General features: G+C 53.3%; 1 protein-coding gene across 1 annotated transcript; it reads left to right on the top strand.

The window, feature by feature from the left end:
- Positions 1-1,223: 1,223 nt before the first annotated feature.
- On the top strand, positions 1,224-3,521 carry LOC121270621. The gene is made up of 3 exons (XM_041176008.1): positions 1,224-1,467; positions 1,855-2,096; positions 3,196-3,521. The coding sequence occupies exons 1-3, from the start codon at positions 1,294-1,296 to the stop codon at positions 3,431-3,433; spliced, it is 654 nt and encodes a 217-aa protein (XP_041031942.1). The 5' UTR covers positions 1,224-1,293; the 3' UTR covers positions 3,434-3,521.
- The last annotated feature ends 14,365 nt before the right edge of the window (positions 3,522-17,886 follow it).

Below are 17,886 nucleotides of genomic sequence, written 5' to 3'. Positions count from 1 at the left end.
AAGATACAGACAGACAGATACAGAGAGAGAAAAACAGAAAGATACAGACAGAAACAGATAGACATAGGCACAGACAGACAGATACAGAAAGATACAGGCAGACAGATACAGAGAAAGAGAAACAGAAAGATACAGACAGAGACAGATAGAATAAGGCACAGACAGATAGATACAGAGAGTGAAAAACAGAAAGATACAGACAGAGGCAGATAGACATAGGCACAGACAGAAAGATACAGGCAGATAGATACAGAGAGAGAGAAACAGAAAGATACAGACAGAAGCAGATAGATATAGGCACAGAGAGACAGACAGATACAGAAAGATACAAACAGACAGATACAGAGAGAGAAAAACAGAAAGATACAGACAGAGACAGATAGACATAGGCACAGACGGACAGATACAGAAAGATACAGGCAGACAGATACAGAGAGAGAAACAGAAAGATACAGACAGAGACAGATAGACATAGGCACAGACAGACAGATACAGAAAGATACAGACAGACAGATACAGAGAGAGAAAAACAGAAAGATACAGTCAGAGACAGATAGACATAGGTACAGACAACCAGATACAGAAAGATACAGGCAGACAGATACAGAGAGAGAAAAACAGAAAGATACAGACAGAGACAGATAGACATAGGCACAGACAGCCAGATACAGGCAGACAGATACAGAGAGAGAAAGAGAAAGATACAGATAGACATAGGCACAGACAGCCAGATACAGAAAGATACAGGCAGACAGATACAGAGAGATACAAAGACAGGTGCGGAGGGATACAGATAGACAGGCATAGACAGAGAGAGAGAGTCCGACAGAAGAGAGAGAGAGAGTCTGACAGATTCCTTGGCCTCCAGTGTGGTTCCCAGGGATTGGTGGATGTCTTGGCTAAGATTTTCCAAAATTCACGAGGTTCGAGAGCAGTCCCATCAGATTGGAAGTTGGAAAATGTCACACAACTTTTCAAGATAGGACAGAGGGTGGAAACCAGGAGCTACAGGTCCTTTCGCCTGTCATCAATCATTTGGAAAGTGCCGGAATGTTTTATTAAGGAAGTCATAACAATACTCTTGGAAAAGCACACGGTGATTAGAACAAGCTAGAGTTTCTTTACGAAAGGGAAATCCTGTCTGACGATTTCTTAGAGTTTTTTTGAGGATATAACTAGTAGAAAAGAGCGTTGTCAGGTTGGCCAGATGTGACTGGCGCCGGGATTAGCGCTGGGTCCGCAGCGATCTTAATGAGTTAGGTAAAGAGACGGAGAGCAGCGTAGCGCAGTTAGATGGGACGGGAAGGGAGGCTGTGTGGAGGATACCGAGAGAGAGAGAGAGAGGGGCTGCAAAAGGAGGTTGCCGGCAAGTTCAGGGAGCAGGGCAGGCGGGGTGCAATGTTGGCGGGGGAGGGTGAAGTCCTTCTCGTCGGTCGTGAGGGTGCAAAGCGGAATGGTTCTTCGAAGGTGAGGATCTGGGGAGTGCCGATGTTCAGAGGGGCTTGGGGCTTCGGGAACGAGGAACGCAGAAGGGTTGGCGTGAGGAGGGGAGGGGGGGGCTGATTGGGGAGAGATTGTTACCCCCTGCTCGGGTTGGGGGGTGGGGGGATCTATAAACACGAGGGAGGAGGAGGAGGAGGAGGGAGGGAGGACACAGTCTGAGGGTAAAGGGGCGGCCATTTTGGACAGGGACGAGGAGAAATCTCTTCACTCGTGTCGGATGGAGGAGCAGACTAGATGGGCTGAATAGCCTGCTCCTGCCACACCACCACCCCCACCCCCACCCCCCACCCCCCCCAAACCTTGTTCTTGTGTGCTTGAGACCAATTTCACCCACTTCCCGTTTCTTCCCAGATCTACTTCCTGATGCTGCTGCTCCTGGTCGATCAGCTGCGCTGTGCCGAGGGCGAGAGGCTCCGGCCCGGCTGGAGGAGACGAGAGATCCAGCACCGGCCCCACAAGCCCTCGTCGGAATCCGTGGCCATCGCCTACCTCTCCAAGAGAGACCACACGCTCAGCGGCAAAGAAGGGTGCAGGGACGAGGTGGATTCACCTCGGGATTTCAGCTCCCTTTCCTTGTCTCCCTGGAAATACAGGTAAGAGAGAGAGAGAGAGAGAGAGAATGTGTGTGTGTGTAATAGAAAGAATGAAAGATAACGTGTGTGTGTGAGAGAGAGAGAGGAGGGGGTGAGTGTGTGAGAGAGAGAGGGAGAGGGGGTGAGTGTGTGAGAGAGAGAGAGAGAGGGGGTGAGTGTGTGAGAGAGAGAGGGAGAGGGGGTGAGTGTGTGAGAGAGAGAGAGGGAGAGGGGGTGAGTGTGTGTGTGAGAGAGAGAGAGGGGGTGAGTGTGTGAGAGAGAGAGAGGGAGAGGGGGTGAGTGTGTGAGAGAGAGAGAGGGAGAGGGGGTGAGTGTGTGAGAGAGAGAGAGGGAGAGGGGGTGAGTGTGTGAGAGAGAGAGAGGGAGAGGGGGTGAGTGTGTGAGAGAGAGAGGGAGAGGGGGTGAGTGTGTGAGAGAGAGAGAGGGAGAGGGGGAGAGAGTGAACGATAATGTGTGTGAGGGAGAGAGAGAGAGAGAGAGGGGAGAAGAGAGAGAGAAAGAGAGTGTGTGTGATAGAGTGAACGATAATGTGTGTGTGTGTGTGTGTGTGTGTGAGAGAGAGAGGGGGAGGGAGAGGGGAGAGAGTGTGTGTGTGTGTGTGTGATAGAATGGGAGAGATAATGTGTGTGAGAGAGAGGGGAGAGAGAGAGAGAGAGACAGAGAGTCAGAAAGAGTGAGAGACAGAGAGAGAGAGATGAGAGTGAGAGAGACAGAGAGAGAGGTGAGAGTGAGAGAGAGAGAGACAGAGAGAGAGAGAGACAGTCAGAGACAGTGAGACAGGATAGTGAGAGAGATGAGAGCGAGAGACAGAGAGAGAGAGACAGAGAGATGAGAGTGAGAGACAGAGAGAGACAGAGAGGGAGACAGAGAGAGTGGCAGAGAGAGACAGGGACACAGACAGAGAGAGAGACAGAGAGAGAGACACAGACAGAGAGAGAAGCAGAGAGAGACAGACAGAGAGAGAGAGACAGAGACAGACAGAGAGAGACAGACAGAGAGTGTGTGTGTGAGAGGCTGTGGAGGGTTTATTGGGACATCCGGAGGCTGTGAAAGACAGGGTTAAACTGACTGTCCTTTTCTCTTCCCTCCCTCCCTCCAGAATCTGCACGGATCCCAATCGCTACCCCCCGACCATCAGGATGGCCGAGTGTCTGCGGAAAGACTGCATCCTCCCAGGAACAGAGAGCCCCTCGAATGTGCGCAGCCGCCTCGTCTCAATCCCCCTCAGCTACACCTTGGATGTCTGGTACAGGAGGCACGGCCTCATCACCAGAGGAAGCTTAACCGTCCCCATCGGATGTACCTGTGTCAGAGAGAGGCACTTGGGGAGAGGGTGAAGCTGTGAAACTCGGCCCCTCTTTCTCTGCCTCTCCCTATTGGTCCCCATCTCTACCTCCCCTCTCCCTATTGGTCCCCAGTCTCTTACCTCCCCTCTCCCTATTGGTCCCCGGCTCTTACCTCCCCTCTCCCTATTGGTCCCCGTCTCTACCTCCTCTCTCCCTATCAGTCCCCGTCTCTACCTCCCCTCTCCCTATTGGTCCCCGTCTCTTACCTCCCCTCTCCCTATTGGTCCCCAGTCTCTTACCTCCCCTCTCCCTATTGGTCCCCGGCTCTTACCTCCCCTCTCCCTATCGGTCCCCGTCTCTACCTCCCCTCTCCCTATTGGTCCCCAGTCTCTTACCTCCCCTCTCCCTATTGGTCCCCGGCTCTTACCTCCCCTCTCCCTATTGGTCCCCGTCTCTACCTCCCCTCTCCCTATCAGTCCCCGTCTCTACCTCCCCTCTCCCTATTGGTCCCCGTCTCTTACCTCCCCTCTCCCTATTGGTCCCCAGTCTCTTACCTCCCCTCTCCCTATTGGTCCCCGGCTCTTACCTCCCCTCTCCCTATCGGTCCCCGTCTCTACCTCCCCTCTCCCTATTGGTCCCCGTCTCTTACCTCCCCTCTCCTTATTGGTCCCCAGTCTCTTACCTCCCCTCTCCCTATTGGTCCCCGTCTCTTACCTCCCCTATCCCTATTGGTCCCCGTCTCTTACCTCCCCTCTCCCTATTGGTCCCCGTCTCTTACCTCCCCTCTCCCTATTGGTCCCCAGTCTCTTACCTCCCGTCTCCCTATTGGTCCCCGGCTCTACCTCCCCTCTCCCTATTGGTCCCCGGCTCTTACCTCCCCTCTCCCTATTGGTCCCCGTCTCTTACCTCCCCTCTTCCTATTGGTCCCCGTCTCTTACCTCCCCTCTCCCTATTGGTCCCCGTCTCTTACCTCCTCTCTCCCTATTGGTCCCCGTCTCTACCTCCCCTCTCCCTATTGGTCCCTGGCTCTACCCAGAGTTGCTGAGATCCCATCTCAGTCCTATTACCATCTAATGGACAGTGTGGTGTCCCTGACCACAATCTGCCTCATTTATTCCGATTTACATCGTGTTGGTTCTGTGTGTTAGAGTATAAAATAGACATTGTAAATTGCTTTACCTTTGCGAATGTGTATAATAAAGTTTATTTTGTTTGCTTAAAAATTGCGCCTTTCGTCTCTTAAGTTCATTCATGGGATGGGGGTGAGACAGCATTTATTGCCCATCCCTAATTGCCACCCCTCCCCCTCTTGAGAATCGGCCGATACCTTAAGTGACCTCAAGTGCGTTCCTGAGTGTCTCTGAGATGTGATGAGGGGGTTTCTGCCTCTACCACTGTTTTAGGAGGTGAGTTTCAGACACCCACCCCTCCCCCCTCTCACCGCACCAACACCTTGGGGTGGGGTGGAACAATGTAAGGGGGCTACGCAAAGGTAGAGAGGGAGGTTAGGCGAGCAAATGTGAAATTGTCCATTTTGGCGGGGAGAATAAACAAAGGAGCTGATTATCTAAGATTGCAGAGCTCTGAGACGCAGAGGGATCTGGGTGTCCTGGTGCATGAATCACAGAAGGTTAGTATGAAGTGTATTATCTAAATGGTGAGAGATTGCAGAGCTCTGAGGTGCAGAGGGATCTGGGTGTCCTAGTGCATGAATCACAGAAGGTTAGTATGAAGTGTGTTATCTAAATGGTGAGAGATTGCAGAGCTCTGAGATGCGGAGGGATCTGGGTGTCCTCATGCATGAATTACAGAAGGTTAGTATGAAGTGTATTATCTAAATGGTGAAAGATTGCAGAGCTCTGAGACGCAGAGGGATCTGGGTGTCCTAGTGCATGAATCACAGGTTAGTATGCAGGTACAGCAGGTCATTAGGAAAGCGAATAGGATGTTATCATTTATTGTGAGGGGAGTTGAATACAAATGTAGGGACGTTATGCTTCAGTTGTACAGGGGACAATGGTGAGACCACATCTGAAGTACCGCGTATGGTATTGGTCTCCTCATTTAAGGAGACCTATTTTCTAAATGGGGGAGAGAATTCAGAAATCTGGAGTGCAAAGGGGACTTGGGAGTCCGAGTCCAGGATTCCCTTAAGGTTAACTTGCAGCTTGAGTTGGTAGTTAGGAAGGCAAATGCAATGTTGGCATTTAGTTCGAGAGGACTAGAATATAAAAGCAGGGATGTGCCGCTGAGGCTTTATAAGGCTCTGATCAGACCACATTTAGAATATTGTGAGCAATTTTGAGCCCCGTGTATCTCAGGAAGGATGTGCTGGCCCTGGAGAGGGTCCAGAGGAGGTTCACGAGAACGATCCCAGGAATGAAAAGGCTTTAACATATGAGGAACGTTTGAGGACTCTGGGTCTATACTCGATGGAGTTTAGAAGGATGGGGAGGGGGGGGGAGGGGGGGCGGGATCTGACTGAAACTTACAGAACACTGAAAGGCCTGGATAGAGTGGGACGTGGAGAAGATGTTTCCATGAGTAGGAGAGACTCGGACCCGAGGGGCACAGCCTCAGAGTAAAGGGAAGACCTTTTAGAACAGAGATGAGGAGAAACTGCGTCACATTGGACACAAAACGTTAGCGCTGCCTTTATCTCCCCGCAGATGCTGCCGGGCCTGCAGAGGTTTGTTTTTTTTCCCCCCCCTTAATCGTTTCAGGTTTCCAGCATCCGCAGTAGTTTGCTCTCATCCGGTGGAGAACGTCGGGCTGAGGGGGGAAGGAGGAGGCCACTTGGCCCTTCCAGCATGCTATCACCCCCCGCCCCCATTCGGTCAGATATTTCGTGCAGGCGTTCCAGTTCAGTCCTGTTAAAATCGAATGCAGGCAAGTTGTCCCTTACGCGCCCTCTGGCTGTGCCCCCGATAGAACCCGGGTGGAGGCGAGGGGGAGAAGGAGGGGGTGGGGGGCAGAGGGGGCATTGTTGGGGCGCGAGCAAGACCCTGAGTCTCTGGATTTATTAGCCCATGCACTCACGTAGACGAAAGGGCGTGAGCAGACGAATAATCCAGAGGCCCAGGGTCATGCTCTGGGGACCCCTGGTTCAAACCCCACCCCCGCCTGATGGTGAAATTGAGACCTGTTTTTTTTTTAAAAATAGAAAGATCTGGAATTAAAGTCCACGGTTACCACCCTTCCTTAATCCCATGACAGGATGAAATCATAAAAAAGTGAGCAGGGAGCAGGTAGACTGGGTCATTCTGAGATGGTTGTTTGTGGGATCTTGCTCTGCAGAAATTGGACCTTGCAAAATTCCGACATTGCCAAAAAAAAGTGACTAAGCTTGAGAAGGTGCTGCCATTGCCAGTAAAGATGATAGATGGGGGGATGGGGTGATGAGGGCATTGGAGCTGTGTTAGGGCGGATAGGCGCTAGAGCAATGCAACTCCATCATGTCCTTGCTCACGCTGCGCCTCTTGCGTTCACTGCGCAGGCTCCGATCTTCCCCTTCGCCCTCCACCTCTGACGCCGAAGGAGCCGCGCACCTGCGTGGCATTTGGCTCCGCCCCTTCCTCCTCCTCCGCGCTGTCCGGCGTGCGGACTGCGCGTGCGCGCACCAGCCCCGGACGCATCAACGTCATCAGAGCCGCCCTCTCCCCCCCCACCGGCTTCAGCCTTCGCCCCAACCACCCGACGCACCGCCTCCCGAAAGCTTGCGCTCCCCCACTCAGCGCGCTGCCATTGGCCGGAGGAGCCACCCCGCCCCCTCCTCGCGCTCCGTCCTCCAGGAGCACGTCAGTCCACCGACGTCACAACAGGGCCGGCAGGCGGATCCTGGGCGACGCCCCGCCCCTCGAGGAGCGGCGGCGCTATTGATTGGAGGACCGAACTCGTCCCCACCCACCGCCCGCCCGCTCCATTGGTCGGAGCGCACGTCACTCAGAAGTCCGGCCCTGCCCCTTTCCCCCACGGAGGTCACGTGCTCGGCTCCGCCCGGCTTCTGACTCTCAGGTGTTCGTCTTTTATTCGATTCTCTCTCTCACCCCCTCCCCCTCCCCTTCCCCTTTCCCTCCCCCTCCCCTTTCCCCTCCCTCTGCCATCCGAGCTCCCTCTCTGGGTTTTGGGGATGAAACTCACTTGCCGACGGCCGTTCGGCCCTCTCAGCGGAGGCCTTTCCCCTCAGGAATGCAGCGCGCAGGCGCGTTGCCGTCACGCCCCCCTCTCCCGCTGGAGCCGACGGACGGAGCATGCGCAGAGCGCCTAGGCAGGGGCAGATCTGCATATTTAAAGGGACACCCCTCACTTGTGATTTAAAGGGGCAGTGACACCCAGAGAGAGAGAGAGAGAGAGAGACAGAGGGAAGGTCGAGCGGGTTCCGGAGCGACCGAATTGCCCACCCCTCCCCGCAGCTTTTTGACGGATTTCGAACGTGTTTTCACGGAGAGGGAGAGAAGGTTCCAGAAACAACGCCTCCCAGCTGGAGGCCCACCGGCGCGTCCACGCCGGGGAGAGGCCCTTCCCCTGCCCGGCCTGCGGGAGGCGCTCCACCCGGACCTCCCAGCCGGCGCGTCCACAAGTGACCGCGCTGCTCCTGCTCGCGCGGCTTTAGTCCGCTGTCCGGATTCAGGACCGGACCTCGCGAACGATGGTGACAGCGGTGCGGGGGGCGGGGTTGGGGGGGGGCGGGGTGGGGGGTGGTGTTCCTGGTGCGGGGGACTGGATTGCTGCCGATCCAGAAGGAACTGGGCTGCAGCTGACAGACTGTGCATTGACGTAGCGCCTTTCCTGACCTCAGCACCCCACCCCCACACCCCCCCCCCCCCCCCCCCCAACAACCAGTGCTGTGCTCGTGACCGGAGGTGATCTGTTTCCAGTGAGATTTGGGCTGAGGGCGAAATATTGGCCAAGACCCCGGGGGGGGGGAGGGGGGGGGGGGTGGGGAACCCCACCGCTCGCTTCTTCCATTCCGAGTTGTGGCCGTCGGGATCTGGTGCGTGATATCTCCCCACGGGGAGACGCGCTGAGCGCTGTTGGGGAGGGTTTAAACCGACTTGTCAGCGAGGGTGGGGGGACCTGAGAGGGAATTCCGATAGGAAACAGAGCTGGTAGTTTCGTTTTTAAATTATTCATTCTCGGGATGTGGGGGTCGCTGGCAGGGCCCAGCATTTATTACCCCATCGCCTCATTGCCCCCTTGAGAAGGTGGGGGGTGGGGGGGGGTGGGGTGAGCTGCCTTCTTGAACACCCACAGGTAGGTACACCCACAGCGCTGATAGGGAGTTCCAGGATTTTGTCCCCTGCGTGGTGTAGGTACAGCCACAGCGCTGTTAGGGAGGGAGTTCCAGGTTTGTGCGTTCCACAACACTCATCCATGCAAGTGGGGGGGTGTCCCATCCCACTCCTGACTTGTGCCTTGTAGATGGTGGACAGGCTTTTGGGGAGTCGGGAGCTGATTGACTCTCCGCAGGATTCCCAGCGTCTGACCTGCTCTTGTAGCCACAGTATTTATATGGCTGGGTCCCCAGTTCAGTTTCTGGTCAATGGTAACCCCCAGGATGTTGATAGTGGGGGGATTCAGTGATGGGAATGCCATTGACCATCAAGGGGCGATGGTTGGATTCTCTCTTGTTGGAGATGGTCATTGCCTGACACTTGTGTGGGGTGAATGTTACTGGCCACTGGTCAGCTCCCAAGCCTGGAAATCGTCCAGGTCTTGCTGCATTTGGACACGGGGCTGCTTCAGTATCTGAGGAGTTGTGAATGGTGCTGAACATTGTGCAACCATCAGCGAACATCCCTACTCCTGACCTTACGATGGAAGGAAGGTCATTGATGAAGCAGCTGAAGATGGTTGGGCCGAGGACACTAACCCTGAGGAACTCCTGCAGTGATGTCCTGGAGCTGAGATGACTGACCCCCAACAACCACAACCATCTTCCTTTGTGCTAGGGGTATGACTCCAACCAGCGGAGAGTGTTTCCCCTGATTCCCATTGACTCCGGTTTTGCTGGGGCTCCTTGATGTCACACTCGGTCAAATGCTGCCTCGATGTCAAGGGCAGTCACTCTCCCCTCACCTCGGGAGGTCAGCCCTGTTGTCCATGTTTGAACCAAGGCTGTAATGGGGTCAGGGGCTGAGTGACCCTGGTGGAACCCAAACTGGGCGTCAGTGAGCAGGTTATTGCTAAGCAAGTGCCGCTTGATAGCACTGTCGATGACCCCTTGCATTACTTTACTGAGGATTGATGGGTCAGTAATTGGCTGGGTTGGATTTGTCCTGTTTTTTGTGTACAGGACATACCTGGTCACTGAAAGCTAAGATGCAGCGAGCAGTTAGGAAGGCAGACATTGGCCTTCATTGCCAGAGCAGACTTGAGGCCAGGAGTCTTGCTGCAGTTGTACAGGGCCTTGGTGAGACCACACCTTGAGTATTGTGTCGAGTTTTGGTCTCCGTATCTCCGGAGGGATACACTTGCCGGGGAGGGAGTGCAGCAGAGACTCACCAGACCGATTCCTGGGATGGCGGGATTGTCGTATGGGGAGACTGGTCCTGTACTCTCTAGAGTTCAGAAGAATGAGAGGTGATCTGATTGAAAGATTCAAAATCTTTCCAGGCCCTCGACAGGATACATGCAGGAAGGATGTTTCCCCCTAGCTGGTGGTGGGCGGGTTTCTAGGACCAGGGGACACAGTCTCAGGATTAGGGGTCTGCCGTTTAGGACGGAGATGCGGAGTTATTCCTTCACTTAGAGTGGAGTGAATTTCCAGTATTCTCTACCCCAGAGTATCAGCACTGAGGGAGAGCCGCACTGTCGGAAGGTCAGTACCGAGGGAGAGCCGCACTGTCGGAGGGTCAGTGCTGAGGGAGAGCTGCACTGTGGGAGGGTCAGTAGTGAGGGAGCGCCGCACTATCGGAGGGTCAGTACTGAGGGAAAGCTGCATTGTCGGAGGGTCAGTACTGAGGGAGCGCCGCACTGTCGGAGGGCCAGTACCGAGGGAGAGCCGCACTGTCGGATGTTCGGTACTGGGGGAGTGCTGCACTGTCAGAGGGTCGGTACCGAGGGAGAGCCGCACTGGCAGAGGGTCAGTACTGAGGGAGAGCCGCACTGTGGGAGGGTCAGTAGTGAGGGAGCGACGCACTATCGGAGGGTCAGTGCTGAGGGAGAGCCGCACTGTTGGAGGGTCAGTGCTGAGGGAGAGCCGCACTGTCGGAGGGTCAGTGCTGATGGAGAGCCGCACTGTCGAAAGTTCAGTGCTGAGGGAGAGCCGCACTGTCGGAGGGTCAGTACTGAGGTAGAGCCGCACTGTCGGAGGGTCAGTGCTGAGGGAGAGCCGCACTGTCGGAGGGTCAGTACTGAGGTAGAGCTGCACTGTCGGAGGGTCAGTGCTGAGGGAGAGCCGCACTGTCGGAGGGTCAGTATCGAGGGAGATCCGCACTGTCAGAGGGTCAGTGCTGAGGGAGTGCTGCACTATCGGAGGGTCAGTGCTGAGGGAGAGCTGCACTGTCGGAGGGACAGCAGTGTGCTGTGACCACGGATCCTATCTCCGAATTACTTATGGACAGATTGAACTTTTAAGTAAGATGTTTTATTATTAAAAGAACATACAAGCGAATGGTGGCTGTGACTGTAAAGTATCCACTTGCTGGAAAATTCCTCCATTGATTACTTGACCAACCAATTCACAGAGATCAGAATGTCGCACCTAAAATGTGTGACGGCCCTACTTCAGACAGAGGCACGTCAAAGGAAAAGATACAAAGCAGGCTGAACTGTAACCTCCTGTGGTTGCAGAGATAATGGAGAATGGGATTACCACCTCAACCGAAACCACCTCCTGTCAATTAACGTCCCAGACTGTGAAATGAACCGAGTCGAAGATAAAAACATATCTGGCCGAAAGCCACGTTTCGTTTTCTTTTTTCCCTTCCAGGACTACACAAGTCGAGGGTTTGGAACAAAGGCCAATTGCGAGCCTGGTTCTGTGGCGCTAGTCTGGTGTTCTGTCCTGTTGTGTGTGTCTATGTGTGTGTGTAAAGGACACAGCTGGAGAAAACCAACTGGTCATCCCCCTGTACTTGCAGGTAAAAATCTCTCTCTCTCTCTCTCTCTCTCACATTTCTGGGAGCAATTCACAACTCAAACGAGAATCTCCAACCCAACTTCTGAACTGCCCAAAGCCAACGCTACCGGAATCACCCAACTAAACGGCCGCAACAATTCACCATTGACTGCTCATGGACAAGCCAAAGACTGATTCGTTGCATCATTTTAACCACTATTTTTGGTCTCAGTTTCTCATTGCTGATCTGTCTGTATGTGCTGCATTTTTATACCTTTTCCTTGCTTGTATTAATGAATAAACACTCTCTTTCTTTGACTCAAGACGGCCTGGTTCAATTGGCTCCTCTTAAAACATTAATACATTTGGACTTGGGAGAAGGTATCCACGAGGAAGGGATCCTTTATAAATTAACCGTGTTGTGGCCAAACAAGGGTGGGAGGTGGTGAATAAAGAGAGGGGGGCCAGTTCATCCCTTCCCACCCGGGGAGCATAACATTTTTGGGTTACCTCGTCCAGGAATGTAACAAACCCGGGGTGAACCTAGCCTGGGACCGGTCATAACAACTGAGGCAGCACCGCACTGTCGGAGGGTCAGTACTGAGGGAGAGCCGCACTGTCGGAGGGTCAGTACTGAGGGAGAGCCGCACTGTCGGTGGGTCAGTGCTGAGGGAGAGCCGCACTGTCAGAGGGTCAGTAATGAGGCAGTGCCGCACTGATGGATGGTCAGGCCTGAGGGAGAGCTTCACTGTCAGATGGCCAGTACTGAGGGGGAGCTGCACTGTCGAAGGGTCAGTACTAAGGGAGCCCTCCACTGTCGGAGGGTCAATACTGAGGGAGCGCCGCACTGTCGGAGGGTCAGCATTGAGGGAGTGCCGCACTGTCAGAGGGTCAGTATTGAGGGAGCGCTGCACTGTCGGAGGGTCAGTACTGAGGGAGAGCGGCAGTGTCAGATGGTCAGTACTATGCAGTGACCACGGACCCAACGTCCGAGTTACTTATGGACAGATTGAATTTTTAAGTAAGATATTTTTTTTTAAAAAGGGCATACAAGCGAATGGTGTCTCTGATTGTAAAGTATCCACTTGCTGGAAAATTCCTCCATTGATTACTTGACCAACCAATTCAGAGAGATCGGAATATCGCACCTAAAATGTGTGACAGCCCTACTTCAGACAGAGGCACGTCAAAGGAAAAGATACAAAGCAGGCTGGACTGTAACCTCCTGTAGTTGCAGAGATAATGGAGAATGGGTTTACCACCTCAACTGAAACCACCTCCTGTCAATTAACTTCCCAGACTGTGAACATGAACTGAGTCGAAGATAAAAACATATCTGGCTGACAGACACGTTTCGTTTTTTTTTTCCCTTCCAGGAATACACAAGTCGAGGGGTTGGAACAAAGGCCAATTGCGAGCCTGGTTCTGTGGCACTAGTCTGGTGTTCTGTCCTGGTGTGTGTGTGTGTGTGTGTGTGTGTGTGAAGGACACAGCTGGAGAAATCCAACTGGTCATCCCCCTGTACTTGCAGGTAAAAATCTCTCTCTCACATTGCTGGGAGCAATTCACAAGTCAACCGAGAATCTCCAACCCAACTTCTGAACTGTCCAATGCCAGCGATACCGGAATCACCCAACTGAATGGCTGCAACAATTCACCATCGACTGCTCACGGACAAGCCAAAGACTGATTCGTTGCATCATTTTAACCACTATTTTTGGTCTCAGTTTCTCGTTGCTGATCTGTGTGTATGTGCTGCATTTTTTATACCTTTTCCTTGCGTGTATTGACGAATAATCTCTCTTCCTTTGACTTAAGACAGCATGGTTCGATCGGCTACTGTTAAAACATTAATACATTTGGACTTAGGAGAAGGTATCCACAAGGGAAGGGATCCTTTATAAATTAACCATGTTGTGGCCAAAAAAGGGTGGGAGGTTGTGAATAAAGAGGGGGTGGGGGGGGCAGTTCATCCCTTCCCACCCGGGGAGCATAACATTTTTAGGGTACCTCGTCCAGGAATGCAACAAATCCAGGGGGAACCTTGCCTGTGGACCGGTCGAAACAACTGAGGCAGCACTGCACTGTCGGAGGGTCAGTACTGAGGGAGAGCTGCACTGTTGGAGGGTCAGTACTGAGGGAGAGCCGCACTGTCGGAGGGTCAGTGCTGAGGGAGAGCTACACTGTAGGAGGGTCAGTACTGAGGGAAATCCGCACTGTCGGAGGGACAGTACTGAGGCAGCACTGCACTGTCAGAGGGTCAGTGTGGAGGGAGAGCCACACTGTCGGAGGGTCAGTACTGAGGGAGAGCTGCACTGTCGGAGGGACAGTACTGAGGCAGCACTGCACTGTCGGAGGTTCAGTACTGAGGGAGAGCCGCACTGTCGGAGGGTCAGTACTGAGGGAGCGCCGCACTGTCGGAGTGTCAGTACTGTGGGAGAGACGCACTGTCGGAGGGTCAGTGCTGAGGGAGAGCCGCACTGTCGGAGTGTCAGTACTGTGGGAGAGCGGCACTGTCGGAGGGTCAGTGCTGAGGGAGAGCCGCACTGTCGGAGGGTCAATGCTGAGGGAGAGTCGCACTGTCGGAGGGTCAGTGCTGAGGGAGAGCCGCACTGTCGGAGGGTCAGTGCTGAGGGAGAGCCGCACTCTCGGAGGGTCAGTGCTGAGGGAGAGCCGCACTGTCGGAGGGTCAGTGCTGAGGGAGAGCCGCACTGTCGGAGGGTCAGTAATGAGGGAGAGCCGCACTGTCGGACGTTCAGTACTGAGGGAGTGCCGCTCTGTCGGAGGGTCAGTACTGAGGGAGAGCTGCACTGTCGGAGGGTCAGTGCTGAAGGATATTCTCACTTTCGGAGTGCCAGTGCTGAGGGAGCGCCGCACTGACGGATGGTCAGTGCTGAGGGAGTGCCACACTGTCGGAGGGTCAGTACTGAGGGAGTGCCGCACTGTTGGAGGGTCAGTACTGAGTAAGAGCCACACTGTCGGAGGGTCAGTGCTGAGGGAGAGCCGCACTGTTGGAGGGTAACTGCTGAGGGAGAGCCACACTGTCGGAGGGTCAGCGCTCAGGGAGAGCCGAAATGTCGGAGAGTCAGTACTGAGGGAGTGCCGCACTGTCGGAGGGTCAGTGCTGAGGGAGAGCCGCACTGTCGGAGGGTAAGTGCTGAGGGAGAGCTGCACTGTCGGAGGGTCAGTACTGAGGGAGAGCTGCACTGTCGGAGGGTCAGTGCTGAAGGATATTCTCACTTTCGGAGTGCCAGTGCTGAGGGAGTGCCGCACTGTCGGAGGCTCAGCAGTGTGCTCTGACCACAGATCCTATCTCCGGATTACTTATGGACAGATTGAATTTTTAAGTAAGATGTGTTTTTTAAAAAAGGATAAAGAAGCGACTGTGACTGTAAAGTATCCACTTGGTGGAAAATTCCTCCATTGATTACTTGACCAACCAATTCAGAGAGATCAGAATGTCGCACCTAAAATGTGTGACAGCCCTACTTCAGAGAGAGGCACGTGAAAGGAAAAGATACAAAGCAGGCTGGACTGTAACCTCCTGTGGTTGCAGAGATAATGGAGAGTGGGATTACTACCTCAACCGAAACAACCTCCTGTCGATCAATATCCCAGCCTGTGAGCATGAACCAAGTCGAAGCTAAAAACATATCTGGCCGAAAGACACGTTTCATTTTCTTTTTTCCCTTCCAGGAATACACAAGTTGAGGGGTTGGAACAAAGGCCAATTGCGAGCCTGGTTCTGTGGCACTAGTCTGGTGTTCTGTCCTGGTGTGTGTGTGTGTGTGTGTGTGTGTGTGAAGGACACAGCTGGAGAAAACCAACTGGTCATTCCCCTGCACTTGCAGGTAAAAATCTCTCTCTCTCTCACATTGCTGGGAGCAATTCACAAGTCAACTGAGAATCTCCAACCCAACCTCTGAACTGCCCAAAGCAAGCGCTACCGGAATCACCCAACTAAACGGCTGCAACAATTCACCATCGACTGCTCACGGACAAGCCAAAGACTGATTCGTTGCGTCATTTTAACCACTATTTTTGGTCTCAGTTTCTCGTTGCTGATCTGTGTGTATGTGCTGCATTTTTATACCTTTTCCTTGCTTGTATTAATGAATAAACTCTCTCTTACTTTGACTTAAGACAGCCTGGTTCCATCGGCTCCACTTAAAACATTAATACATTTGGACTTGGGAGAAGGTATCCACGAGGGAAGGGATCCTTTATAAATTAACCGTGTTGTGGCCAAACAAGGGTGGGAGGTTGTGAATAAAGAAAGGGGGGCCAGTTCATCACTTCCCACCCCGGGAGCATAACATTTTTGGGGTACCTCGTCCAGGAACGTAACAAGCCCGGGGTGAACCTAGCCTGGGAACGGTCGTAACAACTGAGGCCGCACCGCACTGTCGGAGGGTCAGTGCTGAGGGAGCGCCGTACTGTCAAGAGGGTCATTGCTGAGGGAGAGCCAAACTGTCGGAGGGTCAGTGCTGAGCGAGAGCTGCACTGTCGGAGGGTCAGTACTGAGGGAGAGCCGCATTGTCTGAGGGAGAGTGCTGAGGGACTGCCGCACTGTCGGAGGGTCAGTACTGAGGGAGAGCTGCACTATCGGAGGGTCAGAAGTGTGGTGTGACCACGGATCCTATTTCCTAATTACCTATGGACAGATTGAACTTTTAAGTAAGACGTTTTTTTTTTAAAAGGACATACAAGCGACTGTGACTGTAAAGTATCCACTTGCTGGAAAATTCCTCCATTGATTACTTGACCATTTCAGAGAGATCGGAATATCGCACCTAAAATGTGTGACGGCCCTACTTCAGACAGAGGCACATCAAAGGAAAAGATACAAAGCAGGCTGGACTGTAACCTCCTGTGGTTGCAGAGATAATGGAGAGTGGGATCACCACCTCAACCGAAACCACCTCCTGTCGATTAACATCCCAGACTGTGAGCATGAACCGAGTCGAAGATAAAAACATATCTGGCCGAGAGACACGTTTCGTTTTCTTTTTTCCCTTCCAGGACTACACAAGTCGAGGGGTTGTAACAAAGGCCAATTGCGAGCCTGGTTCTGTGGCACTAGTCTGGTGTTCTGTCCTGTTGTGTGTGTCTATGTGTGTGTGTGAAGGACACAGCTGGAGAAAACCAACTGGTCATCCCCCTGTACTTGCAGGTAAAAATCTCTCTCTCACATTGCTGGGAGCAACTCACAAGTCAACCGAGAATCTCCAACCCAACTTCTGAACTGCCCAAAGCAAGCGCTACCGGAATCACCCAACTAAACGGCTGCAACAATTCACCATCGACTGCTCATGTACAAGCCAAAGACTGATTCGTTGCATCATCTTAACCACTATTTTTGGTCTCAGTTTCTCGTTGCTGATCTGTGTGTATGTGCTGCATTTTTTATACCTTTTCCTTGCGGGTATTAATGAATAAACACTCTCTTTCTTTGACTCAAGACAGCCTGGTTCAATCGGCTCCTCTTAATACATTAATACATTTGGACTCGGGAGAAGGTATCCACGAGGAAGGGATCCTTTATAAATTAACCGTGTTGTGGCCAAACAAGGGTGGGAGGTGGTGAATAAAGAGAGGGGGGCCAGTTCGTCGCTCCCCACCCAGGGAGCATAACATTTTTGGGATACATCGTCCAGGTATGTAACAAACCCGGGGGGAACCTTGCCTAGGACCGGTCATAACAACTGAGGCAGCACCGCACTGTCGGAGGGTCAGTGCTGAGGGAGCGCCGTACTGTCGGAGGGTCAATGCTGAGGGAGAGCTGCACTGTCTGAGGGTCAGTACTGAGGGAGCGCCGTACTGTCGGAGGGTCAATGCTGAGGGAGAGCCGCACTGTCGGAGGGTCAGTACTGAGGGAGCGCTGCACTACAGGAGGATCAGTGCTGAGGGGGCGCCACACTCTTGGAGGCTCAGTGCTGAGGGACAGCCGCACTGTCGGAGGGTCAGTGCTGAGGGAGAGCCGCACTGTCGGAGGGTCAGTACTGAGGGAGAGCCGCACTGTCAGAGGGTCAGTACTGAGGGAGAGCCGCACTCTTGGAGGGTCAGTACTGAGGGAGAGCCGCACTGTCGGAGGGTCAGTGCTGAGGGAGATCCGCACTGTCGGAGGGTCAGTGCTGAGGGAGAGCCGCACTGTCGGAGGGTCAGTACTGAGGGAGAGCCGCACTGTCGGAGGCAAATCTTTCAGGATGAGACATTAAACTATGGACTTGTTCCCCACTCCAGCCGTTTTGCCGCTGTTTACACAATAAATGGGAATACACTAAGAGGGGTAGATGAAGTGAGAGCTTGGTGTCAAGTGCACATTTCCCTGAAGGCAGCAGTTCAAGTAGACAAGGTTGTAAAGAAGGCATATGGAATGCTCTCTATTGACAGAGGTATTGAATATAAAAGTAAGGATATAATGTTGGAATTGTATAGATCA

This window comes from Carcharodon carcharias, chromosome 27 (genome assembly GCF_017639515.1).
Source record: "Carcharodon carcharias isolate sCarCar2 chromosome 27, sCarCar2.pri, whole genome shotgun sequence".
Taxonomy (NCBI): Eukaryota; Metazoa; Chordata; class Chondrichthyes; order Lamniformes; family Lamnidae; genus Carcharodon; species Carcharodon carcharias.
This window is presented reverse-complemented; position numbering and strand designations above follow the sequence as displayed.